We start from the raw sequence: 24,048 nt of genomic DNA, 5'->3' as shown, positions 1-24,048 counted from the left end.
TAGTGCATTCAAGACTTCTGTAGACACATGCTGTGACTAAATATTTATGTCGTGTCAGCTTTTTAATTGCTGTTGTGTAATAGAGATTTTACAAGTGATGTAGGCACAGTGATGATTGAGAGATGGCCACAAACAGATATGCTTTTGGTGCTGTTAGATTTCTCATTCAGCTATATTTTCTGCTGTGGTAATGGAACTTCTTCACAGTATATTTTAGTTTAAATAATGTCATCCTTTGAAAGCTGGATTGATTGTCACATCTGCTCTGTAAAGAAACTGATTTCCTACCTTGAAGGGAAAGATGGAAACCCCTGAGTTCTGTCACAAGTTTTCTCTGTGAGCATGATACAGATGGATGATGTTATTCATCTACAGAACTGTAGCATGTGCCCATACAGCAGAATGATGGGTCAGCTCTAACAGCTGAGGTGTTTTTTTGAAAATATCCTCAAACAACCAACCTCCTTATGAAAATTGAAAGTTTGTATCAGTGCTTATGACTGATGAGGGAGGGAAACTCAGCCTTTCAGGATTAGGGTTTTTCCATTTTAGCTTAATGATGCTATATAAGCTTAACCATATATCCTGTATCTGAGTTGGTACCTTTACTGGGACTGAGAACATCACTAACTAACTCTTGATATATTACATATCCTTTGCCTATTCACAGAGCTGGTGAAACTAATAAAGAAAAGTTAAACTTTGTTTAAAGAAGAGCTAATGTATTAAAATTGTAGCATATTTTTAGGAAAGGCATCTCTTATTTCTCATATAAATGTCTATGTGGTGTCTTCAGCAGGTGCTAAAACTTTTCAGAGCTGAGGTCAGTGGTAGCTCTGATTACCTCTGCTGTGGTGTTGTGACCCTCATGGGTACACGAGTGTGTGGTAGATGGTGAGAAAGTGTGTTCTCTCTCACAATAGAAAGAGGATTTCTGGCTTGCAGCTGGAAGTTTGTTATGAGGCTCAAGTTAAGCAATGCACCTCTGTTTGGAAAACATTTTAAGCTTTCTCATGTTACTGAAGTGTATTTCTGTATTAGCCTTGTGAAAACTTAATCTGTGTTTAAAGTTTCTGAAATGTTTGCTAGGAAGAATTCTGCACAAAGCCAAACTCAAATCTATTTTTGTTTGTACTTGCTGGAAGAGCAGTGAAAAGTTCTTTTATTCTATGAGCTTTTTTTGTTTTATGCTGTTGCTATTTGCAGGGTGAAAGTTAGTTGTCAGCACTTGCATTTGTAAATCTCTTTTTAAGGGCTGATTACTCTGGGCTGAAAGTTGGCAGGCAAGATCTCAGCCCTAGAGCATTGTTTGGGGTTTTGCATGTTTTTAAATAACAGATCTATGTGACTGATTTGATTGAGAGAACGCATGCTGCTACTCGGACTGTAGTAACTCTAGACAGTGAAACAGACTGCAAAAAAGCACACTTGGAATATGAATGAGAAAAAGTAGAGATGTCCGTAATGAAAGCAGGAGGATTGGGGGCCACACTTTAGGGAGGTCAGCAAGAGCAGTAGAGGTTTTGTTTGCTGTGTAACAATCAAGGAGATGTCTTTTCCAAACTATTTGCAGTGTTGTGGCCCATGTGGATGCCGTGTGTTTATAAATACCTTCAGGCAGTTGCACATTAACTCTGCCTGGACTAAGATACCTAAACCTGCACTAAAATGCAGTGTAAAGGTTAGTTGGATGTTGGCACCACACTAAGACACACATGTGGCTTTTGGATGAGGGCAGTCCCAGCTCTGCTTGGCTCGGCACCCAGGCAAGAGTGATCATGTGGTTATGTGCACTCATTTGGTAGGCCATTGCTGGTTTGTATCTGGTATCTTCTGAAGTGATGGAATTCTTATAACTAGATGGCTTTGAAAATACTTGACAGTGAAGAACCATGCTGTCAACTTTAAAAAACCCAAAACACTACAACTGCCAAAAAAACCTCACAAAAACCTCAAACAGACAAAAAAAAAATTAAAAATCAACTTCTCCCCTACCCCAAACAAACCCCATATCTTTCTATTTGTGAAGGTGGTTGTGGATGTTGCAGAGTGAAACCAGTAGGCTGAAATACCCATGTTGTTTGACCAGATGGTCTCAGTCCCTGCTGAAAATATTCTTGTAACTCCTCAGGTTAACCACTCACCAGGTGTCCACAGGGACAGATCTGTACAAGTGAAGGGTGACTAATGAGAAAACGAGTAACAGGGCACTCTTGTCTTTGCTGTTGCAATTACTAGTTTTGCAGATGGAGCAATGTATTACAGTTTGGGGAAAGCAAACGTGGTTGAATATTGTGCTGTTTCTAAAGAAAAATGTTTTTCCTGTATTTTAAACTTCTCTGTCTTGGCTATTTACAAACTGAGTTTGTACTACTTTTGGTAAGTCTCAGTAAAATCTAGGCAGTTTCTCTTGGGATAGATAATTGTCAAAATAAGTACTTGAATGTCTGTAGTAGAGTCAAGAACAGAGTTATTCTCAAGTTGCTGAATTTTACTTATTACTCCATGATGGCCAAATGGCAAGCCAGGAGGATGCAGTGGTTTAGTATATGCATTTGCAGAGCTGAAATTAATGGATGCTTCTAAATCAGTGAAACACTGGCACAGGTTGCCCAGAGAGGTTGTGGATGCACCAGCCCTAGGAGCATTCAAGGTCAGGTTGGACAGGACTCTGAGCAATCTGATCTAGTTGAAGATGTCCCTGCTTCTTGCAGAGGAGTTGAACTAAATGACCTTCAAAAGGCCCCTTTCAACTAAAAAACTGCTCTGTGATTCTGTGATGAAAAAATTGTAGTTTGATTGTGATAGCTCAATGTTCTGCTGTAGGTAGTGCTATCTCTATCCCAAAAGGGTTTGCCAACTTGCATTTTTCTCTTGAATGTCTCCTGCTTATTGCTGCAACATTTATTTATGCAAAGATACATTGAACTGCTGACTGGTAAACCATATCTTTTAAAGTCGTTGACAAGTTAACTCTTCAGTTGGATGATAATTTTTATTGCTGCATGAAAATGCTCCATTTAACTTGTCACTAATTCAGCTGATAAACTCTTTCAAACAGTGAATCTGTACCTGTGGTTTCTAGAATTACCAGCTATTGATTGTGGTTTGTAGAAATAGGCTTTTATGTGAGGAGATATATCAATAGTAATGAAAAACATGCTAAAACATATCATATGGAGAGCTTTTAACTTTCCATAATTTTTATTGGTTTTCTCCTCTGTGAAGTATTACTGCCTCTTTCTACAGCCCTTGTATTCTCTGACATGATAGTCATGGGAGTCTGCTGTCATGTGGGTTTTGTTCTCTAGGAGTCCAATAAGTGGCAGCTCTGCAGTAGAAAAGGTGGCATTAACTTTCCAGAACAGCCCTGCATGTGAAGTCATTTTGAAGTATCACAACCACTGGGATTTTGCAGCTGAGTGCTTGTCATCCTGCCGACTTGTAGCAGTGGGATGTATTGAGTGAAGAAAAATTGCAACAGAAGCTCCCTCCTTCTGTGTTTGGGATCTTTCTGTATGGCTTGCCCATTTGCAGGAAGACAAAGGCTGATCGTTGTTAAAATCATGGGATTTGGAAAGCAGGTTTCAAACAAATTACTTTATTGCTGTTGTTGGGGTGCCATTTTGATCCTTGGTGATCAAAATTCAACTTAAATACATGGGTTTGACATTGTAATTACTAAAAATAATTTGTTTACAAGATGAGTGGTATTAATGTGGTGTGTATCACGACAAATCCATGTGTCTAATGAGAATATGATTATTAGTCTGAGTAAGCAAAGTTACCTATGGCTTCAATCTAGACTTGGCCTGTGATAAGCATCTTGCATGATCTCATCTAAGGGACTTGTGAAAAGCAGTAGAGTGATATGCTGCTCTAATTGCTGGTGGCTTACCCAAGGAATTTAAAGTTGCAATGTGCACGCTGCAGTTGTGTGTTGTCAGGTTAGCTGACAACCTGTCTATCCTCAGCTGCAATTAATGGTTTAGCTGGGTATTTTGTGCTTGATGGCCCGTCAGCAAATGCTTTAAAGGACATATATGTAGTGGAACTTCACTTTTTGTTTGGCAGATTCATATGATTGCAGCTGTTTCCCTTCCCTTTCTTTATCTATAGACTTACAAAGTTCTGGTGTTAACACTATGTACCAGAGGATGGAGGAGATTGCAGCTCTGGGCATGCTGATCCTAGAAGGGGATGGGAATATGTGAGATAAATAGGTGACAGAAGGATTTAAGGAGGTACCTTAACACAGATTTGGGGATCAAAATGCTGAGTAGATACCACCATTGCTGAGTGAAATATACTTTCTGTAAAGTAGCCTTTAGCTTATGAATCTGGACTAAAGCTATGCCCAAGGGTAGTATGAACAGCAGTGGAGGTTACATGCAGTGAATGTGAAATGACTAAGGAGTCTTAGGCTCTTTTTAGAAAGAAAAATGAATCCAGAAATTGGAAAGGCTAAACACAATTTCTTTAAAAAAACATGAGCAGAAGTGTTCGCCAAGAGGCTTAGACACTTCACGCAGTGCTAAAGTGTCTACCTCTTCCCATGCATGGCTTTGAGCAACAGAGTCTGGCTGTTTAATACTGCTTTTAAAATATTGCTTTCATCCTGAGGATGGTTTTTGGTAATTTTACAAAATATAAACATCCTGAATGAATTCCAGACTTTGTTACATAACCTGTGAGTATATTTGTGTGTAACACTGTGAAGGGATAGTCTAATTTTTTAGTTCCATTTTAATGTGGTTTTTTGTCTGTGCCATTCTTCCTTAATTAGTTTCTATTCCAAGGTGAGAGACATTAGTGTTAAGAAAAGAAAATTCTGAGAATATAACAGTGATACAGTACTCGGGTTTCTTTTGAAGACATACTTTTCAATAGCACGAGGTAATAAGTAACTGTTCATGTAAGCTGAAATGTTCGTCTTCTTGCAGATGTCAGTGTATTTGTTTCCTCATCTATATGTACAAAACACCTTTTGCATAATCCTGTAATACAGGTGCTCAAATCAGTTCATAGCTGAACGTAATAATTTTCCTTGAAAATGTTGGAATATATTCAGTCAGTTGCATTTGATATTTGCTTTTGTCCATGTCAAAATACAGTATAAAGGAGACTCATGGAGCGCCATAATGTTCTAGACTGAAAGTCTTCTTAATTCTAGTCTTGGAGTCAAGGTAGCCTAAAAGGAGCTTATGTTCCTAAAGAATGGAACATTACCATTAACTTACATGTGCTGCAAATCTTTCCATTTTCATTTTAAGGAGATTGCATGCTTGTTGTCACCATCTTGAAGGCAATAAATCACTCTCATGCATTGTTACAGATACAGTGCTGGAATTTCCTATGGAAAAAAACTGAAAAAGCATTTTACATCTTCTTAGAAAAGAAAAAATGAAAATTCCTGATTTTCACACCTCAATATTTGCTTTGAGACATCATGCTTTAAATTAGCTATTATTGTTTTTCTGGAGACTTTAAAAAATAACAGCATTAAATAATAGCATCAAATTTCAAAGCAATGTCACTGTCAAACTTTCAACTCTACTGCATTTTTTACTTGTTTAATCAAATAAAATAAGATTTTGGGATGATGGAGCAGAAGAACTGGTTGAGCATTACTAGTCTAGCCCCGAACTGTTGTAACATGCGTCTTAAATCTTGCAAAGATAAAGTGACCATGAAATAGTTATAGAAGAAGGGTTAGTTTGTGACTAAATGCTTCTTAGTGAGTGGAGTCTGCAGGTGGTATGAAGAAGTCGTGATTTGAAATGCAGTCTGAATAAGTAAGGTGAGAATCAAGAGAAACTTTCCCAGTGGAATTACCCTGCCCAGTGCTGTGGCAAGTGTTCATCTGTAATCCCAAGGCAGCCAGTGACTGGGAGCTGAGTGTATCTGCAAGATGGCTTTATCCTCATTTTATGTTTTCTCTGGACACATAATCCCGATGAATTGCGTGGAAGTGCTTTGGACCTTTGCTCTGAGTCAGGGTGGCGTGTCTGGAGTGGCTGTGGTTCTCAGGAATTTCAACAACCACTTACAGAATCTTTTGTCTTCTTATTTCTGCAGCTTACAAAGGTGACCAGTAAAGTTCTCTCTGAGCAGCCAAAAAGCAGACAGCTCATGACTTCTGATCAGGACACTAAAGTTGTGGCTGAACCGCAGGTGCAGCAAGTACAAGAAGTTAAGGACGGTTCTCATCTAGTAAGTATTATAATTGCATGTTCCCCTGGTGTGTTGTAGGAAACATTGTGTTTTCACTATGTCTTAATCAAAATTGTAGGTCAGAACATTTTAGAAGACAGCTGGCTGACAGAAAGCATTGAAACATTAAACAGCCAGAAGAGAGCTGTTGGAGGTGATTAATTCTCCATACTGACTAGAAACCTCAACTTAACTTTGCTTCAGCCCTTTGGGGGGATTTACATAAACTTCAAGATATGACAGTTTTCAGTCATTTAAGGTACAGAGGTTTTTAGGCTGTGCAGGAATTGTATCACTAATCTTGAATTAGGTTCTTGCTCACACCTTGCCATGTGAGGAAGCTGCAGGGTATGCACTTTGTATGTATGTGTAATTGAAAAAAGCACAAACCCATACAAGCAGGAATTCACAGTAACAGGAATTTTGCTCAGTCAGTTGTGCCAAGTGGCATGTGCAGCTGTTGCTGTGCAGCATCCTGTGAGTGGCTGTATGGGATGCTTTTGGCAGGTCATACAGTAGATTGTACTGTGTGCATATATGTTGTAGTAAATGTTACCTATGTCTTCAAGAAGATTGAAGACTTGATTTTTATTAAAATATGTTCAAATTTTTGTCTTTAACTGTTTATTGGGAGGAATGTTTCATCTTGGGATATCTTGAAGGGTTTGGTTTCAGTGTATGTTCTGCCAGGAGCTTTGCTTGTGCTATGCTAAGCAGCAGATACTTCCTGCTTCCAACTTAGCTTGGAGCAAGCACTAAGGAGCATTCTGAAAAACTCATGCTTTGCTTTTCTGAGAAAGCTGGTGCACTTTTTTTTTTGTTCCTCTTCCCCCTTTTTTTTATTCTGACTTCTCTTCTCTGTTTTACATTTCTTAGATGTGAATTTTTACTTATTTGACAGTAGAGGAAAAAATTCAACCTGTTTTTTTGCCATACTTCTCAAAGTTGAACTCTTGACATTTGCTGGGTTTTCCATTTTTTTTCCTGTACTGAGGGCATTAGTGCCAATAAACCAGTGTGTAAACTTGAGTAAGAGTGGCTTGCAGATTTTCTTCAAGAGCTTGAAGCTGTTTGTGCATTTCAACAGGTGCATTAGCATTAAAGGCAATTTATTAGACTTCATATAGGTGCTAGTTCTTTTAATTTGACATACTAGAATTTTTATTAAAAAAATTATTTAAATCTTAATTCCTGTTCTTCCCTACTTATTTGGAGAAAAAGAGCATAATCATTTATTTATTTTTCAGGAGACCTTACTGTTCTTTTCATGAGAAGAGAAAGCTGATGTCAATTCAGATATCTTGGAATGTACCCATTGTGCTGTAATGGTGCATTTCAAGTAATTTGTTCTCTTGTGATTAAAGCTTTACTTTGGCTGAATATTTTATCTGGAAAAGATGAGACCTGTAGCTCATTAGGCTTTAAGTTGTACCAGTATGATACTCTTATGTGTACAGCGTCAGGAGGTCATTCTGGTATGAGCATAATTACCAATATATTCTGTTCAGTGGTGTTTTTAAAATGGTCTCTTCTGTAATGCCATGCTTACATGAGTGATTTTTGCCAGTGCTTCAGGATCTCACTTGCAAGTTCTGTGAACAATATTATGGTTGGAGGAAAAATTCATAGAGTGCAGGAAAGAATTAGCAAACTAAGATCTTTAAGACACTTCCATCTTTCCATAAATGTGATAGGAAGGAGAAAAAACTTCTGGAATCCTTATTCTATTGCCTTTAGCAAGTACATACTTCAGGTCAGGTGAAAACCACCTGCTGTTTCTTGTGTCGTAATTATTTTGAGATCAGAGGGCTAGACTGCAAAAAGGTGTAGGTGCATGTTTGTGCTGATCATTATTTCAGTGTGCATGTGATGTGGGGCCATACTGCCATGGCACCTAGTGAGCTTTCTAGGAGTCTGTTTTTAATAGACTTGTAAGAGATGTGCTCAGTTGAATTCCCAGCTGTTTTTGCTGTGCTGTTCCTCTGGGACATCTTGATACACCTTGTCCAAATGTTTTTGTTCAGGAAGCAAATCAGTGGGGAATCTTGATGCACTTCTGTAGATCTTGTAAAAATAGGTATTAGGCTAGTTCTTCATTGGAAGTGGTTATATAAAGGATTTTTTTTTGTTTTCTCTTTGAACAATAATTAAATTTTTCTAATTATGAACTTAGTCATTCTTTTATTTGGCAATAACAAAACTGAAGACATTCTACTGTGAGTAACGTTGAATAGGTAATCAATAGTGACTTAATTAAAAATGAAGGTTTTGGTGTTTGAATGGAATCCTCCAGAAATCACTTTTCAGGGTTGCTGCTTAAAGATACGCAGATCACTTGTTCACTAACATGTTTCAAAGTCTTAACCTCAGAGTGAGTGAGACAGGCTTTTCTTCTGCATTGAAGTAGCTATGGAACTATGCTATATAAAGCATAATCTAGATCAATCACAAGTTTGGTATGGTCCATTTCCAACACGACTAATCAGTTTGGCTGATTCTAGTGGTATTGAACAGCACAATTTTGCACACAAGTTTGTTGAAGGAAATTGGCATCTTGAGAATCTTCATGGATTTCTTGTCAATAGTAGCTTAGACTTACACATTGTAAGTACATAGCTTAGAGGATACTAGCAGATTCTTAACTTTGATTGTTTTCTTAGCTTTGAGAGTTAAATGTGCAATTTTTTTCATCTTCTTCAACCTAGAGGTGGGCGTTGTCACTTCAAGTGACATCTGCCAATAGACTGTATCCTGATTGACAATTACTCTTTCTGAGAAAGCTCTTGTTGGGCTGGACCCGGGAGAGTCAGTGTTTAAGCAGCAGTTCACTCCATTTTAACTCACTTCTGTGCTTCCTTTTCAGTAGTAACTCTCTGCTGCTAGAAATTAGGTTGCTCTGAGGGAAGAGGCCAAGGTGCAGATCCCATGGTGGAGGAGACAGGTATGTCCTGTCTCTGCCAGATAAGATTTAACTGACTTTTAGTGCTAAAGGTATGCACAGTCTTTTTCCTTGCTTGTTGAGCCTAAACTCTTCCTCTGCCATGCTCACATTTGGATGCGTGGCCTCTCAGAGCACTGTCCAAGGACCAAAGAATTTTCTTTCCTTGATCAGTCAAATTGAAGACCTGATCTGGAAATTTGAGAATCTTTAGAGGGATTCTTGTGTGACAAGTTCTGCAAATGTGTGTTCCAGTGCAGGATATTACAGTGGGGTCATTTAAACTTGCCATCTGATTGCAATATTAGTATTACCCATTCTTTTCATAGCTGAATAATTATCAGGTGATGCCATGGGTTTCTGTTAATGGGAATTCAAATCTGTGTGGTACGCTGATTTTTGGCAATCCTTATAGGTACTGTAAATACAAGTTCAATCATACTGTTGTTGAAAGCAGGGGAAAAATATGTGGAACTTCCTGAAAGATGGCGCTTAAACATTTTCGGGAAGTACAATTTTCTTAGGAAGTACTATAAAAGGATGTCTCAGGCTTATTGCTGCTGGATTATGTTCAAAAATCCTTTTGCAGCCCATTCAAGAATAAGCCTCAGAATAAAAAGGAACTGAGGAAATCAGGTTTACTAGTTTAATACAGGACCATGTGTTCAGTGAAAATTCAGTATACCATATAAACCTCAGATGATTGGACAATACACAGTATTACATGCAGTATGTGCCTGTGTAATGTCAAACAGCAGTTTGTATAATGAGTAGGTGATATTTAATAATTCAAGACATCATGATTAGCTTTAAACAAGAAATGGAAGAATTAGACTTTAAACTGGACATGTACATCATAAATGATCAATACTGGTTGGTGTTTGCTCTTTCTGTTGTGGTATTCTAGATTTAGGCCATAAGAAAAGTGAATAGGCTGTATACATGTAGATAACATCTAATCATGTTTGATTATTTCAGAGTGTAGAATATGTACTTAAACTCTTAGCAGTCCATTAACCATGATCTGTTGGAGGGAAAGTTAGGCAATTTGATCAGCTGTTTCAGAAGCCTGCAGTTAGTGTCACTGTTGTGACACTGCTCTTCTGTGTTCCCTTCACTGGTGATGGGCATGGCATCAGGTGTGGCCTGGGAGTGCAGCGTAATCACTGTTTCTTCAGAACTTGTTACAGTTGCATGAGTTTCTTATAGAAAAAGAATAAAGGAAGTTAGATTTTGGTAGGTTGTAAGGGCTGTTTTGACTTGTGTTATTGTAACTTTAAATCTAGATTATATTTTTAACCTTAGGCCTATAAGGCTATATTTGGGATAAACCCTTACTCCTTGGCAAAGAATAAGTGCATTGAGAAATGAAAGATGGGTAAGTATACTCTAGTTAATAAGCACGTTGGCTTCTTGCCTTCTGTATAGGTGTGTACAGGATACAGGACTAAATACCTATTAAAAAAAAGTAATAGTTCAGGTTATGAAAGTGCTGCTTCAGAGCACTTTTGTTTCATGCAGTCGGAAAACCTGTTTAGGCTTTGAGTAGATGAGAAGTATACCAGAGCTAAAATATGCATGAATAAAGGGGAAAAAAACCAAAACAAAATAACATAATTTACTCCCCAGATGAATTGGGCTCTGAAGTATTAGAGCATGAACTCTGTTAAGTGCTTTTCAAGTTGGTGGCAGTGTTAAGCTTAGCCAGAAGGTGCCTCAAGTGATGTATCATAACAGGAGTGGCATTTTCCACTTAAATTCATGTTGCCTTTTTTTTAAAGTTGTAGTCCCGCACTAAATAATATTGAGAAATTTGACTTAATGAATGTGCACTGTAGCTGCTTTAAAATAGAAATTATCCCTGGAACCCTAAGATAAAAACAAAGGAACAAGTACAAAATGTGCTCTTGCACATGAGAAGGGTATGGGAAAACTGGAATAAGTTTCTGCTTGCCTGAACTGCTTCACCCCTTTTCTTCCCATTAGTTGATAGGAGAAGTGGTTGTTAAGGCACTGGAAAAGTGGACTTTGCCCTGGTCTGTCTCTTAAGGACACTTAGCTCCTCTCTAGAAAGCACGAGTTAGTAATGGTTAAATCACACCGGGAAGAATCTTGCTATTTGTTTATCTGATAAGGGAGTTTTCTGAATAGTTGTGAATTTTTAAAGTATTACTGTGACTTTAAGCTGACATTAAAAACAGTTAAATTGTTTGCTCATGGCATTTCTTCAAAAAAACTATTATAAGTAACTCCCTCCCCCTTTCCCTGTTTTTGGTTCCAGGGAATGCTAAAGAGAGGAGTGACTTGGCATAGTTTTCAGTCTGGATCCAAGCATGTTGAATAACTTTGTCCCAGGGGAGAATTAAAAAAAATGCAGCAGATGGCAGCAATGATGCATCAGACTTCCTATCCTTAGGAACAGTGTAGCTGCAGGCACTTGGAGTGTTCCTGGGTTGGATAAGGGACAGGGGGAGGGTAGTTTTCCTCTGATCTTACTTTGCAATTTCAAAGCAGGCTTGCTGAAGAGGGGATGTACTTTTTTTGTCAATTCAGCAATCTTTTATGGTCAGATTTAGTGGAATATTAGTTGACATAATGTGCACAACCAGTGGACAAATAGCATTGTGTTCAATGTTCATCTGAAAGAACATTTGAAGTAGAGTTTAAGGGTCTGTCTTGTCTTACACTTCTACATATTGATAATATCTTTTAAGTAACAGAGTAGGGTGGTGCTATAGTTGTACACTCTGAAAACTCTCTGAAGTATGGGGTCCAAATCTGAAATAATAGCACTGCATTTGAGAGAAGGTCTGAGTGATGTGAGGTAATGGAAAGGCAAAGAACAAATCTGTTTAGGGCAGAAAAAGATTTCTGGGTATTTTCAGCTTTTTTATTGGCCTTTTATATTTGAAGAAACAGAACCACTTTTTTATTAGCAACCACAAGAACTTACAGTAATAGAGGTATTTCAATATGTAAATACATGTGTATAAAAAAGGTTTAGTTGTTAAGGTCAGAAGGAGTCTGTATATGTACAACAGTGAAAGCTATACTGAGGACAGACTTTTGTAAGGAATAGCATTCAGTCAAATTACTTTTTCAACATTTCTGAGTTTTCAGTAAAAGGATACATAGTTTTTTTTTCTGAGCTTAAGTGTAATTAATCCTGTCACAGTACCATGAGGTGGGTAAATGATCTTGAGGCCCCCTTCAGTGCTATAAGACACTGAGGAATTATGTATTCTGTTTTTTTCATGCAGATAACAAATTTTAAAAAAAGGTTTGGAACAGAATTAGCTTCTGATAACGTACAATGACTGCTCAATGGAATACATGAGGTCTTATCTATCTTTAGCCTGTTTTTCCTAAAGAAGTAATTGTGGTGTAGGTTCAGCTCTGGGGGAAGGGAGGAGAAGGGGAAAGTAGTTCAAAAAGTGTTTGATCTACACGTCAGATTTAAACATGTAGAGCCAGAATGCATTTTTCCTTGTATAGAAGGTGGGAGTTGTACTAAATATGAAAACAAGTAGTTTCTGGCACACATGGGCATTGTGAAAGATGTTTAAATATTTTAATGATTTGGATGAACAAAACTTTTTAGGAAATTAAACAATAGAAGTACATAAGACTCAGTAATACTCCTAAACAGACTGTATTCTCATTAGAAGGCATATTTGGCTTGAATATTACAGTGCATATGATGAAATACTGAAACATTGCTCAGCAACTGGGATTTGGACTTTGAGTGGCAATGACATATGAACCCCTGCATGGTTTTAAAGTGTGCTATTTTTGGTAGCTGGGTGTTGGCTTGTCTCCTCAGTAGCCATAGAAAGTTAGTGTAAAGAGGAAGGTGATTTGCAATGAGAAGACCCTCTGGCACTACTTATTAAACATGGGCTGCTGCTTCAGTAAAGAATTGAGTAACAGCACGAGTGAGGAGAAAACCAGCTTGTTACAAAAATCTGTGGAAGAGGAAGCACCAAAGTCAAGGATAAGTAAAACTTTATCTTCAATTTTTGGAACTGTGGAAAGCCAGGATCTGCATACAGTGGGAAGGACAGTTAATGGGGCAGCTGTGACAGTCGGCATTGAAGGTGTTTGTAGCGATGATTGCGCAGTGTCAGATTCTAAATCTGGTTTTTGGGGTAGAAAAGGAAAATATTCGTCATATAACAGCATGGGGAATACTCCCCATGCAAGCCCTAAGAGGACGTATGGCAGACCTTTTAACTTCTTTAATTCCTTTAGTCACCTCTTGAAAGTCTCTGGTACATACGGAAATCTGCAGAGAAGTGAGGAAAACAAAGATAAGATTATTAAAAAAAGAGCGCCTAAAAAACTTAATAGTAATGGTCAGCATGTGAACAATATAGAAAAGAATAATAGCAATATTAATAATGAAAATGCAGCTTCACAAGAGCATTGCTTGTTTGATCATATTTCTAATTCACATGTAGCAGATATTGTAGACAAAGGCTTACAGAGTGAAATTTCCATAAATAGAAATTCCCTGGAGGATTATGCAGTTACATGTGACCATTCAAGGCAAAATGAAACAACAGTAAATGCTGAAGACAGCAAGAGTGACAGCTTACAGAAAGTTTCTAGTTCATATAGAGAGATGTCTCCAACATTTTCCTGTCTTGATGTAGACAGCAGTCAGAATGTGAAAGACAAGGAGTTTTACAGCATTTGTGTTGTAGATGCCGAAGATCTGAAAGGGGATGAAGAGGTGCCAGCTACTGTGCATGAAGAGACTGCAGCAGACTTAGATAACTCAGCTGTTACTGATGAAGGAATGTGCACCATGGCACGACCTCTAGACAGAGGGAAGGAATTTCCAATGCAACAATTGGCACAAGTGGAAGCTAAGTTTAATTCACAGAAAGAACTGTTTGAGTATAAAAAAGAGGATAGATCAAACATGGAGAAAAAGGATACAAAGGAATATTGTAGCCCAGATATCCAGTGTTCTTTTGATAACTTATTGACTGACAGGTGTCAGGTGCAGAGGTTAAATACTGACAGTACAGTTACAGATGCTTTAAAAGCAAAAGTGCCTGGTGAAATCATCCCTGAGAATCAGCAAGAGGAGGTATATACCATGGGTAGTGCTGCCAGTTGGAATGAATCACTGCATACAGCCTGTAGTTCTGTAAAGCCTGTGGATGCTGCTGGAGAGGACCAATACAGCCCTAACTCAGAAAAGGTGAAAAACAGTGATCGTATTTCCAGTGTATTGTTAAACACTGGAGTATCTAATTCAGGAGAAACTGAGGGAAGTAATCATTCTGATGTTGTGCCACTAACTAAGCATCCCTCAAGTGTAGAGCAAATAAATACTAAACAGGTGGTAGACAGCATAGGGGGTAACTTTAAATTATCATTAGAGTTACATGAAATGGACAAAGTAGAAAAACTTGATGAAGAAGTCTGCTTTCTAGAGCCAGCAAGTGAACTAAATTCAAATGTGGAAAAGAAAACACTTGAAAGAACATATGGTGATAGCCAAACATTTTCACCAGACTCTAGTGAACATCACAGCAGTTTTGAAGAATCCTTGAAAGAGGGAGAGGAATGCACTGGTACAGTTTTGCATAGCTGTGAAGCTTTGAACATGACTGAAACACAGCTAAACTTGGAGGAAGTCTCTGATTTTCAAACTCACATTAAGGGTTGCACTGAAATCAGGGCATCATCTGAAGCTGCAATCCACAGTGGCATGGAGGAGAATATCTGTGTGAGTGCCACTGAACTAAAAGGTGACTTTCTTGAGGAAGCTGGTAACTTGAGCAGAACTAGATCAGGAATAAGTGATGGCACTGTGACATCTCATGAACATAATCCAAGTACAGATGAAATATTCCTAAAGGAAAACAGCCTAGAGTGTGAGGTTTCACAAGAGTTAGTAGAGAATAAAGGTAAAGTGTGTAAATACTCAAATTCAGGTAACAAAACCGGTGTCTCTTCTGTGTCTGTGGAATGTGAGCATATGAATATAATAGACATGAACAGCAGACAAGATGAACAACAGGATGTGTGTTCCTTCCACACAGTGGAAAATCAATGGAGTGCAGAGACTGAGTCAGCCAAAATAGCTGGGCCTGTAGTAGAACCTGTAAAACAGACAAAATTTGAAGGTCAACTAAATGAGTCCATTGATAACAAGGCAGAAAATGTAAAACACAATCTGGATGCCAGCATTGCTGATTGTGATGAAGACATCTTCAATTGCAGTGAAGACTTGCCTGACAATCAGAATGCTCCCTCTGACTCCTCTGTACCAGCACTCACAGACAGTTGTATGGACAGGAGGGTAAAGTTAAAAGATGCTACTAAAAATCTGGAAGATGCCAGTAAACTCTTAAATAAGGACCATAACTTATTGCCTGTATTGTGTCAAAATGCATGTTCTCATGAGCATGACAAACCAGCAGAAGAGCCTCAGTTGTGTCACTGTGCCAGTCCAGAGCCAGAAGTTGGGAACACTCAAGTTTCTGTTGGGCCTTTTACTGAGGAACAATCAGAAATTCATGAAAAAAGTATGTGTGATGTAAATGAAAGTAATCTCCAGGATGGTGAAGTAAACCAGTATGTCAGCATCCACGCAAATGAGAAACTCACTGGTTTTGGTTTATCAGCTGAGAATCTAGAACCTTTTACCAGGGGGAATTTGAAGCAGTTGCAAGCCAAGACTACTGAACTGAAAAACACCAGTTACATATTAAATACTCAGATGAATGACTTGACCACAAGCTGGGAACAGATGCAGCCAGATCACAAGATTTTCTCAAACAAAGAGCTTGGAGTTTGTGTTGACCCAAAGCAGGTAGACAAATATGCTGCTACTCCTTCCTATGAAATACCCAGTGCCTCTCCTGGTGCAGCAGGATTTCTGCAAGGCAGAGAGCAGTGCATGTTAGGTCTGATGGAAGATGGATCAAGTGACCAGAAGCAGTCCTGTGACCTGGACAGACAAAATCCCCACGTTGAAATGTGGTCACATTTCATCAATCTGCAGACTGGCAATGCTGATTGGACAAATCAGCTGCTTTCTGACACGGTTCCTTCTGGTAATGGTGAATATCTAGTGGGCTTTTTATGGAATAATGCCACTTCTAATGATACCATGAAGAATGATAGACTGTGTGTAGTTAATGAAAACTTCCAGAATGAACCTGAAAATTTAACAAGTGCTTCATATGCAGTGGAAACATACCCATATCAGCTGCTAGCACCGGAATATGCTGGTACGTGGGGATGGCACAATAAAGATGAACTTGTAAGTATTCTGCAGAAGTGATTTGCTCTTAAAGCTGAAGCTAGAAGTTTTGACTAAGCCAAGTCAAACTATGGTTTCATTAGTTAAATAGATGTTTTGTCCTGAACCTGATGACTCCCTTTCCTTTGAAAAACCGAATGCTGTACAGAATGCAAAAGTAAAAAATTTTACTGAATATTGATTTTTTTTTTCTGTTTATGTCAAAGTTCAGTCATTGGCAAAGTAACTTGATTGCAGGTTCTCAGTTTCAACTGAACTTAAGATAAACAGTGTGCAGAAAGGAAGCTTGCTACAAACCATTCTTAATGCTCTTTAGCTTTGTATAGGAAGAAATGTTTGTGGATTTCCTGAAGCTCTTGTTTGGTAGCAGTTAGGAAATCTTTTCCTCACTTCTGGAGGTCAGTAGTGCTGTAGAGAAGCGTGGCTGCAGGAGAAGCAAGAGGAAAGAGCTAGGCTGGATCTTGGCTAGCTGGGCTAAGAAACAAGTGAAGCTGTCTAGACACAATCCTGAGCTGCCCTGTGGACCCTGCTCAGGCAGGGAGGTTGGGCTGGGTGACCTCCAGTGGTCCCCTCCAGCCTTACCCACTCTGCAGAAGTCAACCTGTAGCAGCTGCTGCTCCTTGTCCTGCCCTGCTGGAATTGTTCCCCTCACTGGCTGTGTTGGAGCAGCTGCTCTGACCTTGCCCAGCACTTGCAGTGTGGGCAGTGAATTGTGCTCAAGGCTGTTTGCTCTCTCCTGAGAGGGAACTTCTTATATTAAAAATGGAAACTGATGGATCTTGCTGTCATCTTTGAATCTTGTTATTCAAGTAGTTATGTCAAACACTTCCACTTTTTGTAAGTCTTCCCTGTCATTCAAGAGAAGTGTTTAAGTAAATGTTTAAAGTTTTTTATTTTCTGGATATACTTTCAATGCACTGTGATAACAAGTATTTGAATGTGTGTGTTTAAGAAGATTTAAAGCTTCGTGGGGTTTTGGAGTGCTTGTCTTTAAACACTGTAATGTTCCTAGCATCTGTACATTTAGAAAACAAAATTTTAATAAGCTTTTTTAGTGTGTCTTATTATGAGCAGTATTTTTTCCCAGTGTAATTATATCAAAACACTTGACATATATTCTTGATGTGGAATAATTCAATGCATTTTTCTCAAACATAAGCAAAACAAGTCTCATGTTACTCTAAAAAAGTATTGTAGTAAATGTTTGCACTGCAGAGAGCCATCTCTCTGAAGGATAGATGTAACCATTTATATGATGGTTGTATATAACCATATGTCATCATTAAATGTGTCCATTTCCAATCCAAGTTTAAAGAGATTATCTTGAGATGATTTAACTGGATGTGGTTATTCATCCTTTTTGTCCTGATGCTCTGTTCCTCCTGTAAATGTAGTAACAGAAGTTGTCATGCACATCTTATTGCTTTCAATTTTACATAATGTTTCATTAAAACTGTTACATGTTTATATAATTTCAGAAAAATCCCTGTACCTTTATATTTTCTTGGTTTTTTTAAAAAGTATTATTTTGCAGATAAAATAGATACAGATCTAGTATCTGCTAGATTGATCTACAGATACAAATGTAACATATGATTAGCAATATAATCAACATCAAGAAGATGTGTATTAGAGAACTGCCTGAAGTCTAGGTCAAGTGCAGGTTGAGTTAGTCTGTAAAGGCAAAGAGTGAAATGTTTGTTGTCATTTGCTCTGCTTGGATAGCCTTTTCTGGTGGTTCATAATCAGGGAAATGAATACTGTGCACCATAATAGTTGTGTCTGTACCTGAAATGATTATGGGAACTCAGTTAATATATTCAGGTGTGAAAAACCATGACAGTAAAATCTTGAGTTGTATGTCTGATACTGTTATTTGAAACTGAAGGTATCTGTGCACCAGATGCCTGCTGTGCATCCCTGAAATGCATAATCAATTTCTTTTTGCAGGAGTCAACCAAGGTTTCTGAGTTAAACCCCAATGCAAAGGTGTGGGGAAATCATATGTTACACTTGGAAGCAAGTGGTGCCACTGATGGTAGTGTGAGCAAAACGTGGGAAGAAATACCTGACCAGCCTCCAGATTCCTGTAAAGAAGGTATGAATAAGAGTTTCTGGCTGTTGCTCAAGCAGAAGTTAAAATTCGGTGCAGCACTGTCTCAATTTTAATTTTCTGCTAAAAAACGTAAAGCAAATATGTAAGCACCTTTATTTTAGATGTAGTTTTAACTCTGGCATTACTGTGGTTAGAAAGAGCACTTTTGAGCGTGTGTGTGTGACGTGTGCTGCAGGACTGGATGCCAATGGCGATGGTGACAAAAAGCATCAGAACGCGGTGCTGACGGAGCTGCCGGAGCCGAACGCAGCCGTGCCGGGCTCAGAGCAGGCGGACATGAACCCTTTGGCTCTCGATCATTCCGAGTATGAGTCTATGCACGAAACCACCCAGACAGGTCAGAGGAAGCTAAGATGTGCTTGGACTTAGTTTAAAAACAAACTAAACACGTATTTTGAGTTGAGCTGTGAGCATCTGAAAAACAAGAAAAGGCCCCCCCCAAACTATACCAGTTTTCTCGTTCAATATATGCATTCTTTAAACAGAACCTAAGAATTCCGTCTCTTTTGCAGTCAGACTTGGACATGTTTAGAGACCAATCTCCTGGTTTAAATCATACAAGGTTCTGCCCAGAATCTAGTGTTTCTAGTTGGGTCTGGTACTGAGGTGAGATTGACATACAGTTTGTGTCTCAAGTAGTAATGTTATTGTGGGGAAAGACCCATTTTGTACTTGAAATGCTAAAAGAAGCAACATTTTAGTATTAACTTCTTCACATTTTTATTTAATCAACTTCCAGAATTTCTCTTCAGTGCAACTGTTAGAAGCTGTAGTCTGTACCAGATGGTATGTTTTAAGAAGCTTCTGGAAACTAGAGTAGAGATTCACCATGCTGATATTTCACTGAATGGGACAGAAGGTCTGCAAGATGCATGTAGGATTACTACTTGAACTGAGATGAGGGATGGGAAGGAGAGGAAAATGTGCTGGGTGTTTCTTGAGATTCACGACAGGTCTGTTCATTGTGCTTAGCTGATTTTGTATGTAAAATTACCAGAATGGCATCCATAATAGCTGCAAATCAAGGCAATTGAATTCAGAAAATCAGACATCATTGTGGCATCATCTTCGCTTATATTTGAAAACTGAAAGTTCCCACTGACCCTTCTATTTAAGGGTAATATTGGGGAATATTAAATAGTAACTAGCTGGCAAATAGGAAATTGTGTTAATGGTGCCCCACAATCTAGAAGGGAACAGCATTCTTCAGATCAATGCTGGAACTTGCCAGTGTGTCCTTTATTTGCCCAAAATAGTTAACTTTTAACAAGAGTTCGATGGTGTTGTAAAGAGCTGAACAGCAGGTTGGGTCTGTTCCACTTGAGGAATGGTGACACATGATTCCAAGTCTGAAATATGATCATTCATTTTTTAATAATTATTTTAAAAAATGCATATAAAAGGAAATGTGGTTAGAACGTGATACATGTATTTCTCAGGTGTTGGTGTTCTCTTCATCAGAGTAGAAAACGTGGAGGACAGCATGGTGGGAGAAAATTAGAAGTTGCTTTAGCAAGAAGAAAATCTAAGGAGAGCTGAATAAAAGGATGAAAGTTAGTGAAGGGAAGGGGTGTAGAGGACAATAATTGTTGTGAAATACTTCTAAAAATTCTTCTAATACTTCTAATTTACATACATAGATTTACATGAAGAATGTGCTGCTAAATGTTTTGCACATCTCCAAAGGCCACACAAAACTTGTACTCTTTAAACACTTCTTTCACTGACACAATGAGTTTACCCTCTACTGACATTGGTATATAGTGTCTAAACTAAAAGGAGCATGAAGTTCCTGTTTTCCATGTGACAATTTTTAACCTTCCACATATAAGAAATAAATTCATTTTGGCTTCTTAACCAAAAGGTTGTAAATTGATTGCATATCTGTTGTTAGTAGGTTGGATTTCTGCTGATATTCCATAACTATAACTATATTTTTGAAAATCTCTGAATTACTGTGTTGGTAATTTAGAGTGAGACCAGAAGTATGGAGTGACTCCATTGCATTGTTCCCTTGCATTGTGTTAGTCAGGGTTTTATCAGCTAGAGATTGGTTACTTTCCTGAGAATGGAGCACAGATCTATGAGCCAAATCACTTCAGTACTTATAGCTGTTCTAAAAGTGCTTCAGATTTTTGTGTTTGGAGAACAGAGTAAAGTCAGACTTGATTTCTCTTTTCTGTCTCAAAAAAAAAAGTGTTGCCGTGCAATTTCACGGGTTTGGTAACTAATACATAATGAACATCTATTGAATTTGAAAATTTGTTACTAGTTAAGTAGTCAGTAATAGACATGATGGCTTGTTTAAAATAGATATTGTGTAATATAGCAGAGCTACTTTTTAATTTGAAGTATTTTAATTATTAGGTGGAAACGAACAGTTGCAGCCCGAAGGTCAGGAAGATTTACGAGAATTACTGAAAAAGACACTGGAATTCTGTTTATCTAGGTATGTATTTACCTAAACGTACCAAACTGGAGGATGACTAACAGCTTGGGATGTATGTTAATACATTTTGTAGTTGTTACTTAAAACTGAGTGGAAAGGATGAGAATTTAGAAAAAGTAACACACAAATTTCAGATTGTTGTGTTGATGTACCTCTTAAAGCTTACCTGAAACCTCTGTGCCTAATGCATGAACTAGCAAATATATGGGTTTGAAATGAGAGTAGTTACAAGCCGTTACAGATCAGCTGAATTTTTGTAATCTTACTGGTCATAATTAAATCTGAGTAATTTAAGCCATTTAGCAAGCTTTAAGCCAGTGGTTTTCATTAATTAGCAAAAATGCTGAAGGAATCTGCCTTCTACTATGTGATGAATTTTTGTCTTAAGTTTACTGGACAAAGTTAATCTGTGACGTTTCCCTATTTTTTTTTCTCCCAACAGAGAAAATCTTGCCAGTGACATGTACCTTATATCACAGATGGACAGTGATCAGTATGTGCCAATAATGACAGTAGCAAATCTTGATCATGTCAAGAAACTCAGTACTGATATGGATTTGATTGTTGAAGTGCTGAGATGTAAGTAGAAGTTCCTCAGTGCTAGAAAGCATTTGGGTTCTTGGTATGGAACTATTAATCTGAATTTTTCATCTCTTCTTTCTTACTATATTGCAGTAAAATGCCATTATTTTTCTGTACAACATTAAGTAGCCCAAGCAGCTTAGATCATCATAGTTATAGGACTGTAGTTTTATCAAAGCTACTCTGTATTCCAGCTATTGAATAATGATCTATGCACATAAGAATTAATGATTTTAAATTGTGGGATGTGGTGGGATAATTCACATGACTAGAGGATCATGATGGATATCTCTAGACTGTTCTGTAAAGACAGATGTGGAAAAAGGCATGGAGGGGTCTCACTCTGTTAAGGAGAACCTTGAATGGATAGAAATCAGTTGGATCAGTCATGGAAGCTCTGTGGAGTACCTGTGGGCCAAGACCCTGGCGGGTGTTTCCAAGGGGGATCTTACAGCTGGCATCTCCCACTGACCTAAACCAGGACAATAAGGCCAACAGAGCCATATTTGTGTCACTTAAGCGAGCATTGGGTCAGCCAAACCCAGTTCTTACAGTTATTTCAATGGCTTTGATATTTGTTGGAAGAACAATACGGCAGCTCCTGTCATCCATCAAGTTTCTGGAATGTGCAGAGGACTGTTTCCCCATGCAACAGGAATGAGGCACTGCTGGACTCACTGCTCAGAAACTGAGAAAACCTGCTTTGTGTATCTCAGTCAGTGGAAGCCTTGGCTGCACCAATCATAGAACTGTGGCGTTTGGGGTCGTGCTGAGCACACTGAGCGTTTCTAAGGTCTTACATTTTGCAAGAGCAAACTTCAGCTTGCTCAGAGCACAGTTGGGAAGAATTCTGTGGGAAGCTTCCATGGAGGATGAAGGCACTTACTATACTAGTGCTCTCCTGTTCTCTCCTGGAAGCACAAAAACATTTCATCCCCTGTAAAGTAAGTGAAGTAGGTGGATCAAGAGACCCCCTTGGCTTAACTCTGTACTTCTGAGTCTGCTCAAAACAGGAGAGAGGCATACCAGAGATGGAAAAGTGAATGAATACCTAGGGAGAGCTACAAGGGCATTGCCAGGGTGTGCAGAGATGCAGTTATAAATGGAAAACCTCATCTCAGAGTGTATTTGGTCAGAGCTGCAAGTTTTGTGAAAAATTAGAAAGGGTGCTTCGGGCATGTAAATGATGAACGGAAACATTGTCTGCTTGTTTCTTAAATCTCAAAAATATTTGAGGCTCTGCATTATAAGTCTATGTTCACAGCATCTTTTGGAGTGCAAAGCTACTAGGTTTGTTGACAGCTGAAATGCATTCTTGTCTTCTCTTTCTTAGCGTTGCCTTTAGTTCAAGTGGATGAAAAGGGGGAAAAAGTTCGGCCAAATCAGAATCGCTGTATTGTGATTTTACGTGAAGTACCTGAATCTACTCCCATTGAAGTAAGTGTTCCCTTGTTCAGTAAAGAACACTTTCCCCTTAGGACTTGGAAGTTAGATTTCTTCTAGATTTCAATAAGCACATCACATTTTTTACTACACTGTTAGTTTCTAACAGAACTTCTTAAACTTAGTTTATTGTCTTTGTTTGGATAAGAAATATTTTTGGTAGATGCATGTTGCTCATAGCAAGGCTGTGGTTGAACCTGTAGTTCTGCAGAGGACTGAGAAACTGATAGTGCTGTCATTGGTAAAGATACATCATTTTCTTGGGCTTTGTCCTACTTATATGCAGTTGGTACTCAGATCCTTGAATAAATAGACAAAGATGAAAGAAGACAAATCTTAGACTAGAAAATGCCACTGTTGCCCCTTGAAGCTTGCTCAAGTAGAGTATTTAAAGCTTTGTAAATGTTTCCATAATGCTGAGGTGAGAGGTGTCAGTAATCACTAAGGATCTCCACTGGGTTGTGGAATGAGTGCAAGACTGGAGAACTTCATTCTTTGAAAGATATTTGATGCCATTCCGATGAAGCAGGGACTATGACTGATAGAAATATTAGAAAATATTATGGGGTCGTAATTAAAACATCTTGAATTTTCAAAAAGAAGAAGGTGCAGATTCTTGATGATGCATATATATTTTAGTTTCTCTTCTATTTAATTTTACAAGGAAGACTAAAGATTCTCAAAAAGTTGCTCCTCTTAATAACTATCATAAAAAAATCAGAAGTACTGCAGTTTAGAAATTGGTAACAAAAAAGTAAGTGGCCTTAATAAACAGGAACACGAAACAAAATGCTAAAAGGTATTAGAGGGAAGAAGTTGGATATGTGCTATGTACATAGCTTTAAAATAGCTACTTCTAGCTTTCCAAATAAATGTAGCTTTACAAAAACTGCCTAACTTTTAGTGTTGTAGATTTTTTTTTCTGTCATGAGTTCATTGGGTTGGATATATTAGCACTGGATGTTCACTCTTAAATGTTTGACAGAAAAGTTCTGAGGAGTCTTTATTTTTAGAAGAGTTGG

General features: G+C 38.2%; 1 protein-coding gene across 5 annotated transcripts in view; it reads left to right on the top strand.

The window, feature by feature from the left end:
- The window catches only part of LARP4B (La ribonucleoprotein 4B), a 55,765-nt gene that overhangs the window by 12,204 nt on the left and 19,513 nt on the right, over nt 1-24,048 (top strand). For 3 of the 5 annotated variants that reach the window (XM_064389144.1, XM_064389229.1, XM_064389055.1), the window contains 6 exons: nt 6,079-6,213; nt 18,387-18,534; nt 18,728-18,889; nt 20,920-21,001; nt 21,444-21,580; nt 22,917-23,020. In XM_064389144.1, the coding sequence (XP_064245214.1) occupies nt 6,133-6,213; nt 18,387-18,534; nt 18,728-18,889; nt 20,920-21,001; nt 21,444-21,580; nt 22,917-23,020 (714 nt within the window). In that variant the 5' untranslated portion in view covers nt 6,079-6,132. Of the gene's footprint in view, nt 1-6,078; nt 6,214-9,095; nt 9,155-18,386; nt 18,535-18,727; nt 18,890-20,919; nt 21,002-21,443; nt 21,581-22,916; nt 23,021-24,048 lie in introns of those variants that run through there. The other 2 variants (XM_064389368.1, XM_064389292.1) reach the window with 2 other exon arrangements.

Source organism: Passer domesticus, chromosome 1 (assembly GCF_036417665.1).
Source record: "Passer domesticus isolate bPasDom1 chromosome 1, bPasDom1.hap1, whole genome shotgun sequence".
NCBI lineage: Eukaryota > Metazoa > Chordata > Aves > Passeriformes > Passeridae > Passer > Passer domesticus.
This window is presented reverse-complemented; position numbering and strand designations above follow the sequence as displayed.